Below are 12,988 nucleotides of genomic sequence, written 5' to 3' on the forward strand. Positions count from 1 at the left end.
CTGAAACCCAAATGAAGGCTAAGCATGACAGTGGGCCAAGAGGAAAGTAAAAGAGAAAATGGTTTCTTGACGCTTCATTGCAGCACAATGTGTTTGGACTCAATAGTCACCCTATATTTTATCATTTATACGAAATTATAATTCACATAAGTTATAAATACTATATTACTATCCCACTCCCAGTAATAAATTCCAATTTATCATGAAAAAAATTCATCAAATGGGATTTTGCCAAGCCCATCGTGAAAGCTTAAGAAATCTGTCCAGCTAGCCCCGTCCACCCCCTTTCATGGACACACAGAGCCCGGGCTCTGGTCACGGCCCTGGGCTCCTGGCCCCATGTGCTACTGACTCCTAGGGGAAAGGCCACGGTCGAACCAGGGTTTTTGGCGTTTGCGTTTTCATTATTCCAAGTTATAAACTACATCAGGCACGTATTGAGCGTCAGCTTTCGGTCGCTATTCACACATTCACTGCACGTGTCTGTCAGCGAGGCCTCTGGCCTCTTGCCCCTGAAAAGGGCTGGCTCAGGACATTTTCCGAACAGTTCAGCTTTAAGTATTAGAATTCTGTCCAAGCCAGCAGGAGAGAGCACAGCAGTTTCGGCCCACCAGCTGCTCTGTGGGAGACAGCTGCGGCTGGCTACCCAAGGAAAGATCAGAGCCTGGAAAACCCCTTGTGGGGCACATCCACTGTCCACACAGGGTTGCTGACTTGGAATGGACTCCACAAGTGTGTGTGTGGGGGGTGTCTAGGTGGGCTCAAGATGGACTTTTAGAAACATGAATTTGCAGACTCAAGACCTTCCACTCATTGAGCTCTTCGTTCAGAACCGAGGCCCAGGCACGGGTCTCTGCTGCCTGGATTTAAGGCCACCTGAGACTCTGACCTCAAAGCAGTCTGTGTTTCTATGTTCACTTGTTTGTACAGTGTTCAGGTGACTAGATAATCTGATACATTATTATCAGGTTATTAGATAAAACTGATACCGTACCAGGCCTTTATGCAACTACTTGGGAAATTCGGATGTTTCACGCATTCCAGATTTCCGTCACAGCGAGACTTTTTTTTCTTCCAAGTAGGCACAGAAACCCATGGGGCACTGAGGGTCGAAGCTGGCTCCGGGCAGCCAGGTTTTGAGTTTCACATCCAAGCATCCCGAATGGTTTTTGCTTCTGAAAATTATTTCTGGCTTTCTTAAGGGCGTCTAGCAAAGTAGCTCTTAGGAAAAGAGGGGGTGGGGGGGAGTCACCTGGAGTCCTGTGGAGTGGGGCAGCTGGGGAGGAGCTATGCAGGCAGAGCACTTCAGTCAGGCCTGGAAGCCCTCAAACCGTGGACTGAACTTTCACTAGTGCACCAAGGGTCCATGGCTATATACCGGCTCACCGGTGATTGTTAGCCAACGTTTCTCATTTATGAACTAACCACAGATGTCTGATCGTAAGAGAAAAACAGCAAGGCGAGAGTAATGCTGGTTGTGATTGCTAGGTTGGGTCAAGGTTCTTGGTAGTTTAACAGTAATGTTTAATTTGGCAGTTATATATTGATCCAACCATCTTCCAGTCTGATAGGTTCATCGTCTAGTTTTACATGATTTCACTTATCAACCTGATCTCTGGACTCTAACCATGTCAACAAAGTAAGGCGTTGATGTATAAAGTGTAACCCTGGTCTGTGCACTTAAAGCACTCCGCAGTGTAAGTGAAAGAAGAGGAACTGTCCACATTTCCAGATCACAGTCCTAGATCCAAAGCGAAAGGCTGCACACTAACTTCTTGTTCCATGTGCATGAGCGGAAGCAGTGGAGTGTGTGCACGGTTACTGAGTGTAGTGCAGGTGCACAGGAGCCCAGGAGCCCAGGAAATGCTCTGAAGAGCGAAGTCAATTCAACAGAAAGAATGTGTTACAGCAAATCCTTCCAGGTTTCAATGTCCCTTTAAGTGAGCTCAAAGGTAAGGCTGCTTAAGGAGTGGCTGACTTTCCTGTCAGTACCACAGTACTAACACCGTGCTCTCTGGACCTGGATCATCATCCTGTCTCCATTCTGCTCTCCATCCACTTTCTATCCTGCTGGCGTCACCCGACCAACTCAAGACCAGGAAGAAGAAAGGAGATCCCATCTGCGCAGTGAATTGCAGACTCCGAAAAAGAGACATCAGTTGTACAGTTGGTCAAGGGGCTCCTGCACTTGTTTCCTGCGGCACCGCCAAGCTGAGCAGCAGTCGGAACTCGGAGTCGGACCAAGGCTGGAGACACAAAGCAAGCCAAACCAGATGCACCCCGTGGGCTCCGGCCAGCACCACGTGGTGGGAAGACCACCATTTCTGTTCACGGAGGAACAAGAGCAATGCATGAGGTGAAAGCCACTCGGCTGCTCTGAAGTCCAGTCTGACTTCAGTGATAGCCATCTTCCCAAAGCAAATGGATACGTTCGTGACAATTATTAAGAGTCCTGGAGTGTCTGTTCCCAGTGGGGACCCTGATCCCCAGTGTCTCTCTCACGTATTGAGTTGTGCTCGGCACACAGGGCAGGACTGACGTGGGGCATTTCCTGTTGGACAATTACAAAGCCAAAAATGAAACATCAAAGGCAAAAGGAATTCATTATTACTTTAATTTGGCTTTTGAGCACCTCCATTTTCAAGGCACCATTGCATTTCACAGTGAGAAAGCCCAGCCTCTCCCATGACTTCACACCCTGCAGGTGGTCCGAATATGCCCAGCCAACCACAGTGCCCAGCGCTGACGAGGCAACAGGAGAAGGAAAATAACAGTTTGCATAGTTCTGTGCATCCTCTCTGCTCTCTTAACTAAGAGTTTCATTTTTAAAAGCCAAACTTAACCTTTTCCCCAACAGTTCCCCTGTGCCCGCCCCAAACAACAGATAGCTTAATATTCTATATTCAATTGGACCAAATAAAGGTCTCAAGGATGATAAAATCGAGCTGTGGATTCAGGGAACCAGCACCTTCACAAGCGTGGTGCCCACTTGGATATCCTGGGAGCACTGGGGGGAGTGGGGGTGACCCTGGATCCTGGGAAAAATCCAAGCTCAAGCAGAGAGAATTCAGGCCCCCAAAGCTTCCCAAACCAAGTCGAGGGGCTAGGCCACACAGTGAATCTTAACCGTTGTAGGCAGTATACCTTTCTGCTTAAACTTATTCATAAATTTCAAGTTGCTGCTTCTGAGCCCCTGCCACCCGGTGAGTAACGTGGCTGTGGTAACAGAAACGCCCCAGAACAGCATGAGGAGAGAACAGGAGGCCCAGGCTGCAGCCCCAACTTGGCCTGGGTTGGGAACTGAAATCTTTCCCCTCAGTATCCCCCCCCAAAAAACAACCCCAAACAACGGCTGGCTATCAACTCCCTTCCAGCTGCAAAACTAATCTGTGGACATCAGAATAATGTCTCTGACACCCACCCCCGATTCCATGGGGATAGCAGGCCCACCCTGCCGCCGAGAGCAAGACGCTCCCCTGTTCACAGCCCCACCCGGTGGCCCCTGTTCGTCTCCCCAAATGGCTTCAATGGCCCACTGTGGGCCCCACTCCGAGTCCTCTGAGATGCTCAGTTCAGTCCCACTGCTCTTCCCTCCACAGGAGAGAGTGGACGAGACGACTGCGGCAGGGGATGGCTGTGCACCGATCCCTGGGGGACACACTGCAGCAGATGACAGGGGACCACCACGTCAGAGACCCAGGGCCTTCCGAAACACTGCTTTTAAAAAACCTTACCCAGCCAGTTTACCACCCGAGAGATTTTAACTTGAGAGATAAAAAGCCTACTTCTCTTCACGGTGAGTGTCCTCTGGCAGGAAGCAGGTGCTCTGTGGAGAAAACGAAGGTGGCCTGCCCACGGCGAGCTCAGCAGTCCTATTGAGATCTCTGGCCGTAGAGGAGGGCGGAGCGCTGGGAAAGTCTTAGATTAAAAACCAGTCCTCAGGCCGTCCCAGTGCAACCTGGCTGAGAGAGATGCAGGAGACCCCAGGGATCATTCTGCAAGGATGTGGGGGAGTTCTCACAGAGTCTAAGAGGCCCTGAAGAGCAGCAAGTCCAAGCCAAGGAAGTGCTGGTGCCTTCACGCGCCTGCCAGGCTGTCCGGGGCGGTGTGACGCTCACAGACTTGTCTCCTCACATACCCTGACAGGGACGTTATAGTGCCGGTCATCCTCGGCGATCAGCGTCACCACTGGCCAGTCCTCAGGGGGGTCGGTGGGGTAGATGGTGATGAACTCCTCCGTGTTGTACTTGGAGAGCCGGTACACCTGGATGGTATGCCGCACGGCATAGGCAAGAAGGAACATCTCCACCTGTGGGGAGAAAGCACACAGGCATTCTGGGGGACCAGGGCGGCAATGGAGAGACAGGGTGATGCAGACTGACTGCTCACGGCACAGGTTCTCCTTAATGCAGATGAAAACGTACTGGCTGGAGGGAGTGGTCACAATACGCTGAGTGTGCTTCATGCCACTGAACTGTGTACTTTTACACTGAGGGTGAATTCCATCTGAATTTTAAAAGAGTCTCGGGCCTCGGCCGGGCTGCGGAGAAGCGGACCTCTCTTGCATGGCTGTGGGAATGGAGACTGGCGGTGCCACTGTGGAAAAGTTGGACAGCTGCTCAAAGTGTTTCGCAAAGAGCTGTCATTCCATCCGGCAATTCTACTCTTGGGTATATACTCAGACTCGAAACCTGTCCACCCAACAGAGGTACACAGCAATGTTCACAGTTCCATTACTCAAAAAGTGTACACGGCCCACATGTCCAAGTCAGTGGATGAATAACATGAGTCAGTCACACAATGGGATATTTGGTAATAATACAGAAATAATACAGAAAGTGCTGATCCAAGCTAACAGTATCTGCATGGGTTCTAAGCTAATGCTAAAGCAGTCATAAAAGACCACATATATAAGAATAAATTCATCTGAACTACCCAGAATCACAGACAAAGCCTCAGGTGCATGTGAAAGCTGGGTGATCCATAAGGAAGACCAAAGATCTGATGTCTCTTAACTCCAGTGCTGGGGAAGAAGACGCACTACCCCCGGGATGCCAGGAGGAGGCGCAAAGCTGTCCTGGAGGAAGCACAGACAGAATGCTCCTGGGAAGAATGGACGGCAAGACTTGTCTTCCCGTCAGGAGAGCCCAGCCCCTGGGAAAGGACACGGTGCGTGGCACGGCAGGAGTGTCACTGAAAAAGCGTGAGACCCTCAAGCAGACGGGCTGACTCAGCGGCCACGGCATGGAGCACCCACACAGCAAAGAGGGTGAGTGTGGGGGAGGGCCGGGCAAGTGTTCTGGTTGTACACAAGGTCACTAGGAGCTGCAACAGATGCTAACGACATCCAGCCAGAGACAGAAAGTGGCTGTCTAGGGCTAGGGGAAGGGAGGGGTGGGTGAGGATGAACAGGCACAAGGTGTCCGTTTGGGGTAATAAAATGGTCTGGGCAGAAAAAGCCCCCCTAGGACCCCCCTTACCTGTTCAAGGCCACCGGTGTGTCCCACTTGGTTTAGGTGGTTCCGCAGCAGCTGTCCGGGGTCACTGGACGTGTCCCTCGCAAACAGGAGCACCGCGAAGAACGGGACGTCCCGCCCCTGCTCTCTGTCCTCATGGAGTTCGATGGCTCTGTTGAGCATTAGAAATTTGACCGCCTCGTAGAGGCTGTACTCCTCCTCCTGGCTGGTGAACAGCTCGTCACAAGCAGCCTGCCTCGCCTCAGCGGTTCGCATGTCCACCAAGCCTGCCCACTGCAGTGAGAGAGGGGCATCGGCGTTACAGTTTTGTTCTTTGGATCCACACGATCACGGCCGACACTCTTACATTCCCAGTGTTAGCTTCATGGTACTGCTTTCTCTGCCCCGTCATCATTTGAGAGAAAATTGCACTGCACTAAGGAGAAGCACTGGGGCCAGAGGACAGAACCTTGTCCGTCCCGACACCCAGTCACTGCAAGCCCCCTGGAAGTACCAAGGGCCGGGGCAAGTTTTTTTAAAAAGGGTGTTAAAAGGACTCTTCCCCCGCCAAGGGCTTCCAGGAGCAGCAACTCCCCGCAATGCAAAGCCCACCGTCACAGGGTGACAGGCCAGGAGGCTGCTGAGGATTCCTCGAGAGGAAGTTTAGTGAACGCACCCCTCTAACCTCTTAGGCACATGCACGAGCTCCCGGCGATGCATCCACTGAGGACATTCTTACGCATGCCAGATGGACGTTCTTCACGTGACCCACAGAACCCTGCCCAGTACGTGCTCTTACGTGACGGTGCATAGACATCGAATAACCACTAACGAAGCTGCTCAAAAAACGACTGAGAAGAACAGCTCAAGAATAATTGCTCATGGCCTGGCCTCGCCCCAGGAGCCCCGGCAGCTGGGGAGCTGGAACGTGCTGGCATCACTGGGGCGGGTCGGAAGGAGACCAGGTGGACGGGCTCACTTCCACCCCGAAGGAGCTGTGGCTCTTGTGGGCACGGAACTCAACTCCGAGTCTCACTTCCCCTGTCTGTGCACCGGCGATAAGCACGGCCACTCAGGGAGAACTGTCCCCCAGGAAGTGCTGGGTCCGGCTGCTCTGAGGATGAACTAATGGTTTGGCAGAATGGGAACACTGCCCCAACTGAGGGTCTTGTTCCAGCACACACATCCACACAAGCCGTTTCACAGGACCTTCGGAGGGAGGGGGACAAAAAAACAATCACTGGACTGAGCGCAAGAGCCCAGAGCCTGGCTCTACCCCACAGCCTGCTTCCATGGGTAGTGACGCAGAACCTCTTCTCTCCACATGCGAAAAGGGTGAAAAGTCTTGTAAACCAACCAGAAGTCCAGGGGCCCCGGGGGTCATGCGCCTGCACTTGGCCATGGACCTGCTGACTCCCACCATGGGCCAGCTCTGGGGGTGTAGGAACCAGCAGGTCAGGACCTGTGGAAATGGACGTCAGATGGGGAGTGCAGTGATGGAACTCTGAAAGACAGGACTGAGGCCTCCGTACTTGCTCTCCGCCCAGCCTGGCACAATCGCCCAGCCCTCAGTGCAGGCTCTGGTCTGGCAGCTGCTGAGGTAAGCCCCCGGGCCAGGGTGGGCCCCAGGTGCCGCAGGAGGGAACACCCCAGGAGAGCAACACGCTTGCTGCCACACTCACACCCATGTGAGCTAGCAGACCCAATCCTCCCTCCACTTGTTCCTGAGAAATCCTTCCAACAGTTCTCACGGTACACGGCACTCACTTTGTCTCTAGAAAACCCCAAGGAAAAGGCATCTCATAAATACGGAATCTCGACATAAACATGACCAAGAATATTTAATACGATACCAAAAAACCCAAATTCACTGCCATGGCACCGGTACCAGCTCTAACAACTGTAATGGACAGGGTTTCCGAGACTCGAGCTCTTCACAGGAATCGAAAGCCCTGTCTCTCTCCCTCCAGGCTGCTGGTGGTTTCAAGCCACTGCCCTCAAGGGTCACGGCCCACTTGATAAGGCTGTAAGAAATACACCGGAGTCTTTTAATGCTGCTCAAAACCCAGGCTCCGTGTGCTGAGGCTCAGTTCTAGAACTAGGTCACTGTTTTACCATCTCCTAGAGCGTTAGAGCCTTCTCTGCCAAGAAGACACAACAGTGCAGTTGTCCATGTTACCAGAGACTGCAGGGAAGAGTCTGTGTGCATTTAAAACCATTTGCCTAGAACTTGGCTCAGAGCGAGGCTCTGTGGCTGGGCAGAGCCCAGGAACCAGTCTGGGGGCTCCCACTCGGCAGACCCTCCACAGGACCAGACCTTCTTCCTGAGCAGAGTGAGGGACTCCTTAATCCTGTCAGCCAGGTCCTCGCGCCGCCCAGCAAACTGCAGACCAAGCTTCCACTGCTGGATCCAGCTGTGCCTGCTGAGGAGTTTCTCAGGTAGCTGTCATGGCAGGACACAGATACAAAGACAGGTGTTAGCATTCCAGGAAGCCCACGGTAGGACCCAACACACCGAAACCTGCCACACCTGCCCCCTTTCCAGAGGGGGGTAGGCCTGAACTGGGCCATAAGAAGCTCAGACTCTGAGGGGGCTGCTGGAGCAGGGGTTTCTAGCTGAGATCCACAGGAACTAACTACTAACTACAGGGACACCCTGTCCACAGTCAGACACCCCCCAGCACCGTGAGAGTGTAAACTGAGGCCACACTGGCACATCATCTTTACATCCACATCTCCAGGCCGCAACCCACCATCACAGCGTTTGACCTACAGCCTGACTCTGGCTGCCAGTGGCAGCCTGGGAGAAGGTCCCGGGTAAAAGGAAACACAGCTTCTGATTGAAACACACACACTTTCAACGGCCTGGGAGAAGGTCCCGGGTAAAAGGAAACACAGCTTCTGATTGAAACACACACGCTTTCAAAACAAAGTAGAAGACAGCTCTGGAAATACCCACACGTCTTCAGAGAAAGTCAGCAAGCAGAGTGGGACAAGCGGCTGAGCCTGAGCGGCCGGGCAGTGGGGAGACGAGCTCGGAGAACAGCTGAACGCGGGCTGTTTCCGGTTCCTAGTGTTTTTTCCTGCTTTGTCTTCCCCTAATTATCAGTGGAACCAGGGCATGGGGCTGGGAACACAAGCCGAGACGCAACTTGATCTGACAGCATGGCGACGAGGCGTTCAGGAGCACGGCCCCCTGCCAGGCTGGGCGGGAGGCAGGTGACTTCTGTTGGGAAAGGCAGAGAAAACCACCCACCTCCAGGTGGAAAGCCCACCAAGGACCGCCAGTTACTCTACAGCGTCAGGGGCGCAGCTGAGCTGGCTGCACTGCCAACAGTCCTGGGCTCGGTGCTCGCACCACTGGGGGTGCCGGATCCCATGGCACCATTCCGGATCTCTCAGGTCCTGCTGAGGCGGTGTCGGGGAAGGGAGGGGACTCCGGCTGTGCACCAACCCTGAGCCCCAGCAGGGCTTCCCAGGGCAATTTCCAGTGGCACATGGCTGACTGTAGGAGGACAATGGCCAAGCCCAGAGCATGGGGCTGGCAGGCCACCACACTGTCCGGCTTGTCACAGTACCATAGAACCACGGGTGGTCCTGCTTCAAAGCCTCGATCCAGGTCCCAGGGCCACCAGCAGCCCTCACATGCCTGCAAGTGGCAGCGCTCGGGAGTCACAGCCGTACAAAGTCCCACAGTGAGCAGAAAGGCAGCCCCAGGAAGCAGGTGGCCCACGATGGACTCGGGGGGACCAGGGACCTTGCTGGCTCTGGGTCACATGGTGCTGGTGGTCTGTCTTTGGGAGGTTCTGTGGCCCCAGAGAAGGTCTGGAAATAGTCAAAACTATTTTGACTATTCCTGGTTATCAGGAAAGAGCTGGTGCTGAGGTTACAAATGTAACTTTAAATGCTTTCAGGAGCCACAACATAGCCTTGTGGTTACCAAGGGGATTCTAACTCACAGCAACCCTCTTGGCCCAAGAAGAGCTGCCCCACAGGGTGTCCGGACTGCAGTCATTACGGCAGCCATCTCCTGGGGAGTGGCTGGTGGATTTGAACCACTGATTTTGTGGGGAGTAGCCCTACCACAAGCCTACAGAGCCACCAGGGGCCCTGACGCAAGAAACAAGGCACTAATTTTCTATAGGAATGATTTCAAATTAGTCGGTTTTAGAGTAACTTCACTTGTGACAGAATGACAGCAGTCTGCTTTCTCCAGCAAACGCCCATCGCTCTTCAACCCACCACTGTGAACACGGTATTGACAAGTAATGTGTCAATCCTAAGTCTGCCCTCGTAAGAAACCACATCCTACACATCATGTGCATGTGTGTGTGCACAGGGGCCTGCTCACACATCACCCTCTCAGGACAGAGAGGTCCAGTGAGGGCCAGCCAGGCCATGTGTCTCAGGTGAGCCCAGCCAGCAGACACAGATGCGGGTCTAGATATGCCAGTAAGACAGGGAGGGGCTGGGCAGTAGGAGGGGAGGTGGCAGTGAACTGTCTGAAGGAAGACCAGGGCTGGGCAGCCGCAGAGGGACTAGGGGGTGGGGGGTGGGGCTCTCCCATTGGTTCCCATTGAAAGGGGCGTTCTCTGACAGCAGAGATGGCCTCCTCTCCCAACCTGCCAAGGGAAGCAGGTGCAGCGACTCAGAGGCACCTGCTGCACACCAGGGACAAGCAGGGCTGCTCTAGGCCGCCCAGCCAGTACAGCTCTGGGCCGGTACAGCAGGCTGAGGCTGCCTCTGGGTCTACAGAGTCCCAATTCCCTTGGACGTCCCGTACCCTGTCGGTTCCCAGAGCCGCAGAGGGGTGGGTTGGAGCCTCTAGTCCCTCCATCTGCCTCTGAGTGCAGCCTTTCCATGGTTCCCACAGCGTCACCTGTCCCCTGACCAGGACCTGACCCCTGCCCAGTGGACCTGGGACAGTGGTAAAGGAGGCCATCACCATTGCCTTCGGGCCAAGGAACAAGGTAAACGGGCACAGATCCATTCCCAGGAGGGCTGCTGTGGGCCTGTGAGACCCCTGGAGAACCTACCGACAAAAGACCTGTCAACCCACTTCTGCAAAGATGGAGCAGCTCCACTGGGCAAGCAGGCGGCCGCCACCAGCATGAGCTCGACAGCAGCAGGCTCAGGTTGGCATGTGGCTTATGGTGAGCTGGCTTCACGCCTTTATAACGGCAAGTAGACCCTTGCTTTTAGCATAAGTAATTGCCAGGGCACAAGGATTCTGGCGCACCAGTGAGACAGGCAGGAGGGGCACAGGCCTTGTAGGTGAACTATGGCAACAGTTCCTGAGACTGCCTGTCTGAACTATGCACCTGAAGCCCCACGACGGGCTTCTAAAAGCTCGTGGAAAATGGAGTTGAGAGATAATGTAAAGTTCCCATAAACTTTCTGAAGCCCTCTGGTATCTCTAGGTTATAGCTGGAGATAGTGTTTCCCCTCTCCTCAGAGAACAGGGGATCCGGTACTCCACCTACCCCAGGATCCCACCCCACCCACCATGCCGCGCATCTTCCAACGAACAGACTATGAGAGGAAGACAGGGGAGGGGCAGAGGGGTGGACTGAGACAGGAGGGAGGGAGGAAGGAAGGTGGTGAGTTTGGTGCGTGGGCCTTGAAATCAAAGCACCTGGGGAACCTGCTACCAGACTCATAGCAACCCTATGTAGGAGAAAGCAACACACTGCCTGGTGTCCTGCGCCATCCTTACAATCGCTGCTACGTTGGCACCCGGTGCCGTAGCTATGGTGTCAATCGTCTCCTTGAGGGTCTTCAGTTTCGCTGCCCCTGTAACTTCACCCAGCACCATGTCTTTTGCTAGGTACTGGTTTCTCCTGATAACATGTCCAAAGTACGGCAGACCCAATGTCACCACCCTTGCTTCCAGGGAGCACGCTGGCTCGATTTCTTCCCAGACAGACTTGTTTGTTTCTCCAGCGACTGTGGCACAGTCAGTATTCGTTGCCAGCACAATTCAAAGCCGTCAGTTCTATGGTCTTCCAACTCGTCACTCTCGTCCAGCGTTGGCATGCATACAAGGCAAATAAAAATATCACGGTTTGGGTCAGGCCTACTCTCGTCCCCAAAGTGACGTTTACTCTTTAATATTTTAAACAGATCATTTGCAGATTTGCCGAGTGCAATACACTACTTTCTTTCCCTGAACAAAGACTGCAGACCCTAGTAAATGAACCCCCGCCTTCTGACAGGGTTTATGTCAACTTGTACCTGTGTGACGGCAGGGGTGGAGTCCAACCTATCAGTCACGTCACGGCCTGACGATACCTACCTGGGGGAGAAGCCTTTTTATAAGACACTGGAACTGCCTCCCTCTCTTGCCCCTTTGCCCTCCTGCTTTCCTGACTGTGTCTCGCTCTGGGGCTGGTGGTCCATGCGGCCTGCCAACCCTAGGGGTCCTGCCATGTTCCTGCAGAGCTTGGATCCACGTGGCTGCGATTTCCCAGCTTCCGGCTTCCTCCCTCGGCCAGCAGCTGGGAGTCTGCAGGGCCCTCCAGCAAGCACCTGACCCAGGGCCACGGCTCGGCTGCTTCTTGGATGGAAATTGCTTTCTTGACACAGGGTTTTCTTTCACACAAACATGAGTATGTCTGGTTTGGTTTCTCTAGAAAACTCAAGCATACCACATTTTTTTCTCCATTTATCATGATATCTATTGTCCATCAGACCAGGTGTGAGGATTTTTGCTTTTGTTTTATGTTGAGGCTCGATCTTCATGACTAAGTGGTTCAAGTCCTCTTCATCTTCAGCAGATTACTGATGAATCTTCCCCTAGTGAGTCGTTCACGGCACACGGCGGGGATGGAAAAACCAACAAGGGAACTAGTCGTCTGTTGGATGAGAGAGTTAAGAACCAAGTCGCTTCCTTCTTCAGCTGACACGTGGCCAAACCAGTTCTATATACTTAAAGGTGGAACTCACAAGCAGGTCTTGTGTCAGACCATGTTGACTAGAGACCAGGGACACTCATTTATGTGTAAGAGCTTTATATCAAATAGCAATTATATGTTGAGAAAACATTCCAGCCCAATCCAGATCAAGTCCTCAAATCCAATATTAGCCCATATGTCCAATAATAGTCCATAAATTCCTCTCAGACTCACACAGCACATGCAATGATATAGGAAGATCACAGGCCGGTGGGTAGAAAGTCTTGTGGATCCAGTGGCGGGGGAAGCATCTCAGCGCTGGCATGGGTCTCCACGTGGCTCCTCCACAGGAAGGTGAAGCAGAGAGAGAGTGACCTTCATCCAGAGAGAAAGAGAGGAAGTTCCTAGAATTCTCATGAGAAAGTCATGCCCACCATGAGGCAACATTAGGCTATGACCTGATTGATAATCTAAACTCTACCCCTTCACTCTATTTATCAAGTTGATATGAAATTATGTAACTAACACAGGTCTGCAGCATCTTCCTGGGCCTCTTGGCCTTCAGGAATGTTTTGATGACCAAAAATAACCAAGACCAGGAAGATTTGGGCACCCCTGAGAAGAAGTGGTTATTGCCTA

General features: G+C 53.0%; 1 protein-coding gene across 3 annotated transcripts in view; it reads right to left on the reverse strand.

The window, feature by feature from the left end:
- Positions 1 to 126: 126 nt before the first annotated feature.
- Positions 127 to 12,988, reverse strand: part of OTULIN (OTU deubiquitinase with linear linkage specificity) — a 31,129-nt gene continuing 18,267 nt past the window's right edge. For 2 of the 3 annotated variants that reach the window (XM_004698098.2, XM_045285403.1), the window contains exons 5-7: positions 7,774 to 7,899; positions 5,481 to 5,750; positions 2,597 to 4,309 (exon numbers count right to left, since the gene is read on the reverse strand). In XM_004698098.2, the coding sequence (XP_004698155.1) occupies positions 4,115 to 4,309; positions 5,481 to 5,750; positions 7,774 to 7,899 (591 nt within the window). In that variant the 3' untranslated portion in view covers positions 2,597 to 4,114. Of the gene's footprint in view, positions 2,552 to 2,596; positions 4,310 to 5,480; positions 5,751 to 7,773; positions 7,900 to 12,988 lie in introns of those variants that run through there. The other variant, XR_006679607.1, reaches the window with a different exon arrangement.

Source organism: Echinops telfairi, unplaced genomic scaffold (assembly GCF_000313985.2).
Source record: "Echinops telfairi isolate 266 unplaced genomic scaffold, ASM31398v2 ScPeMD7_7469;HRSCAF=8507_1, whole genome shotgun sequence".
In the NCBI taxonomy this organism is placed as follows: domain Eukaryota; kingdom Metazoa; phylum Chordata; class Mammalia; order Afrosoricida; family Tenrecidae; genus Echinops; species Echinops telfairi.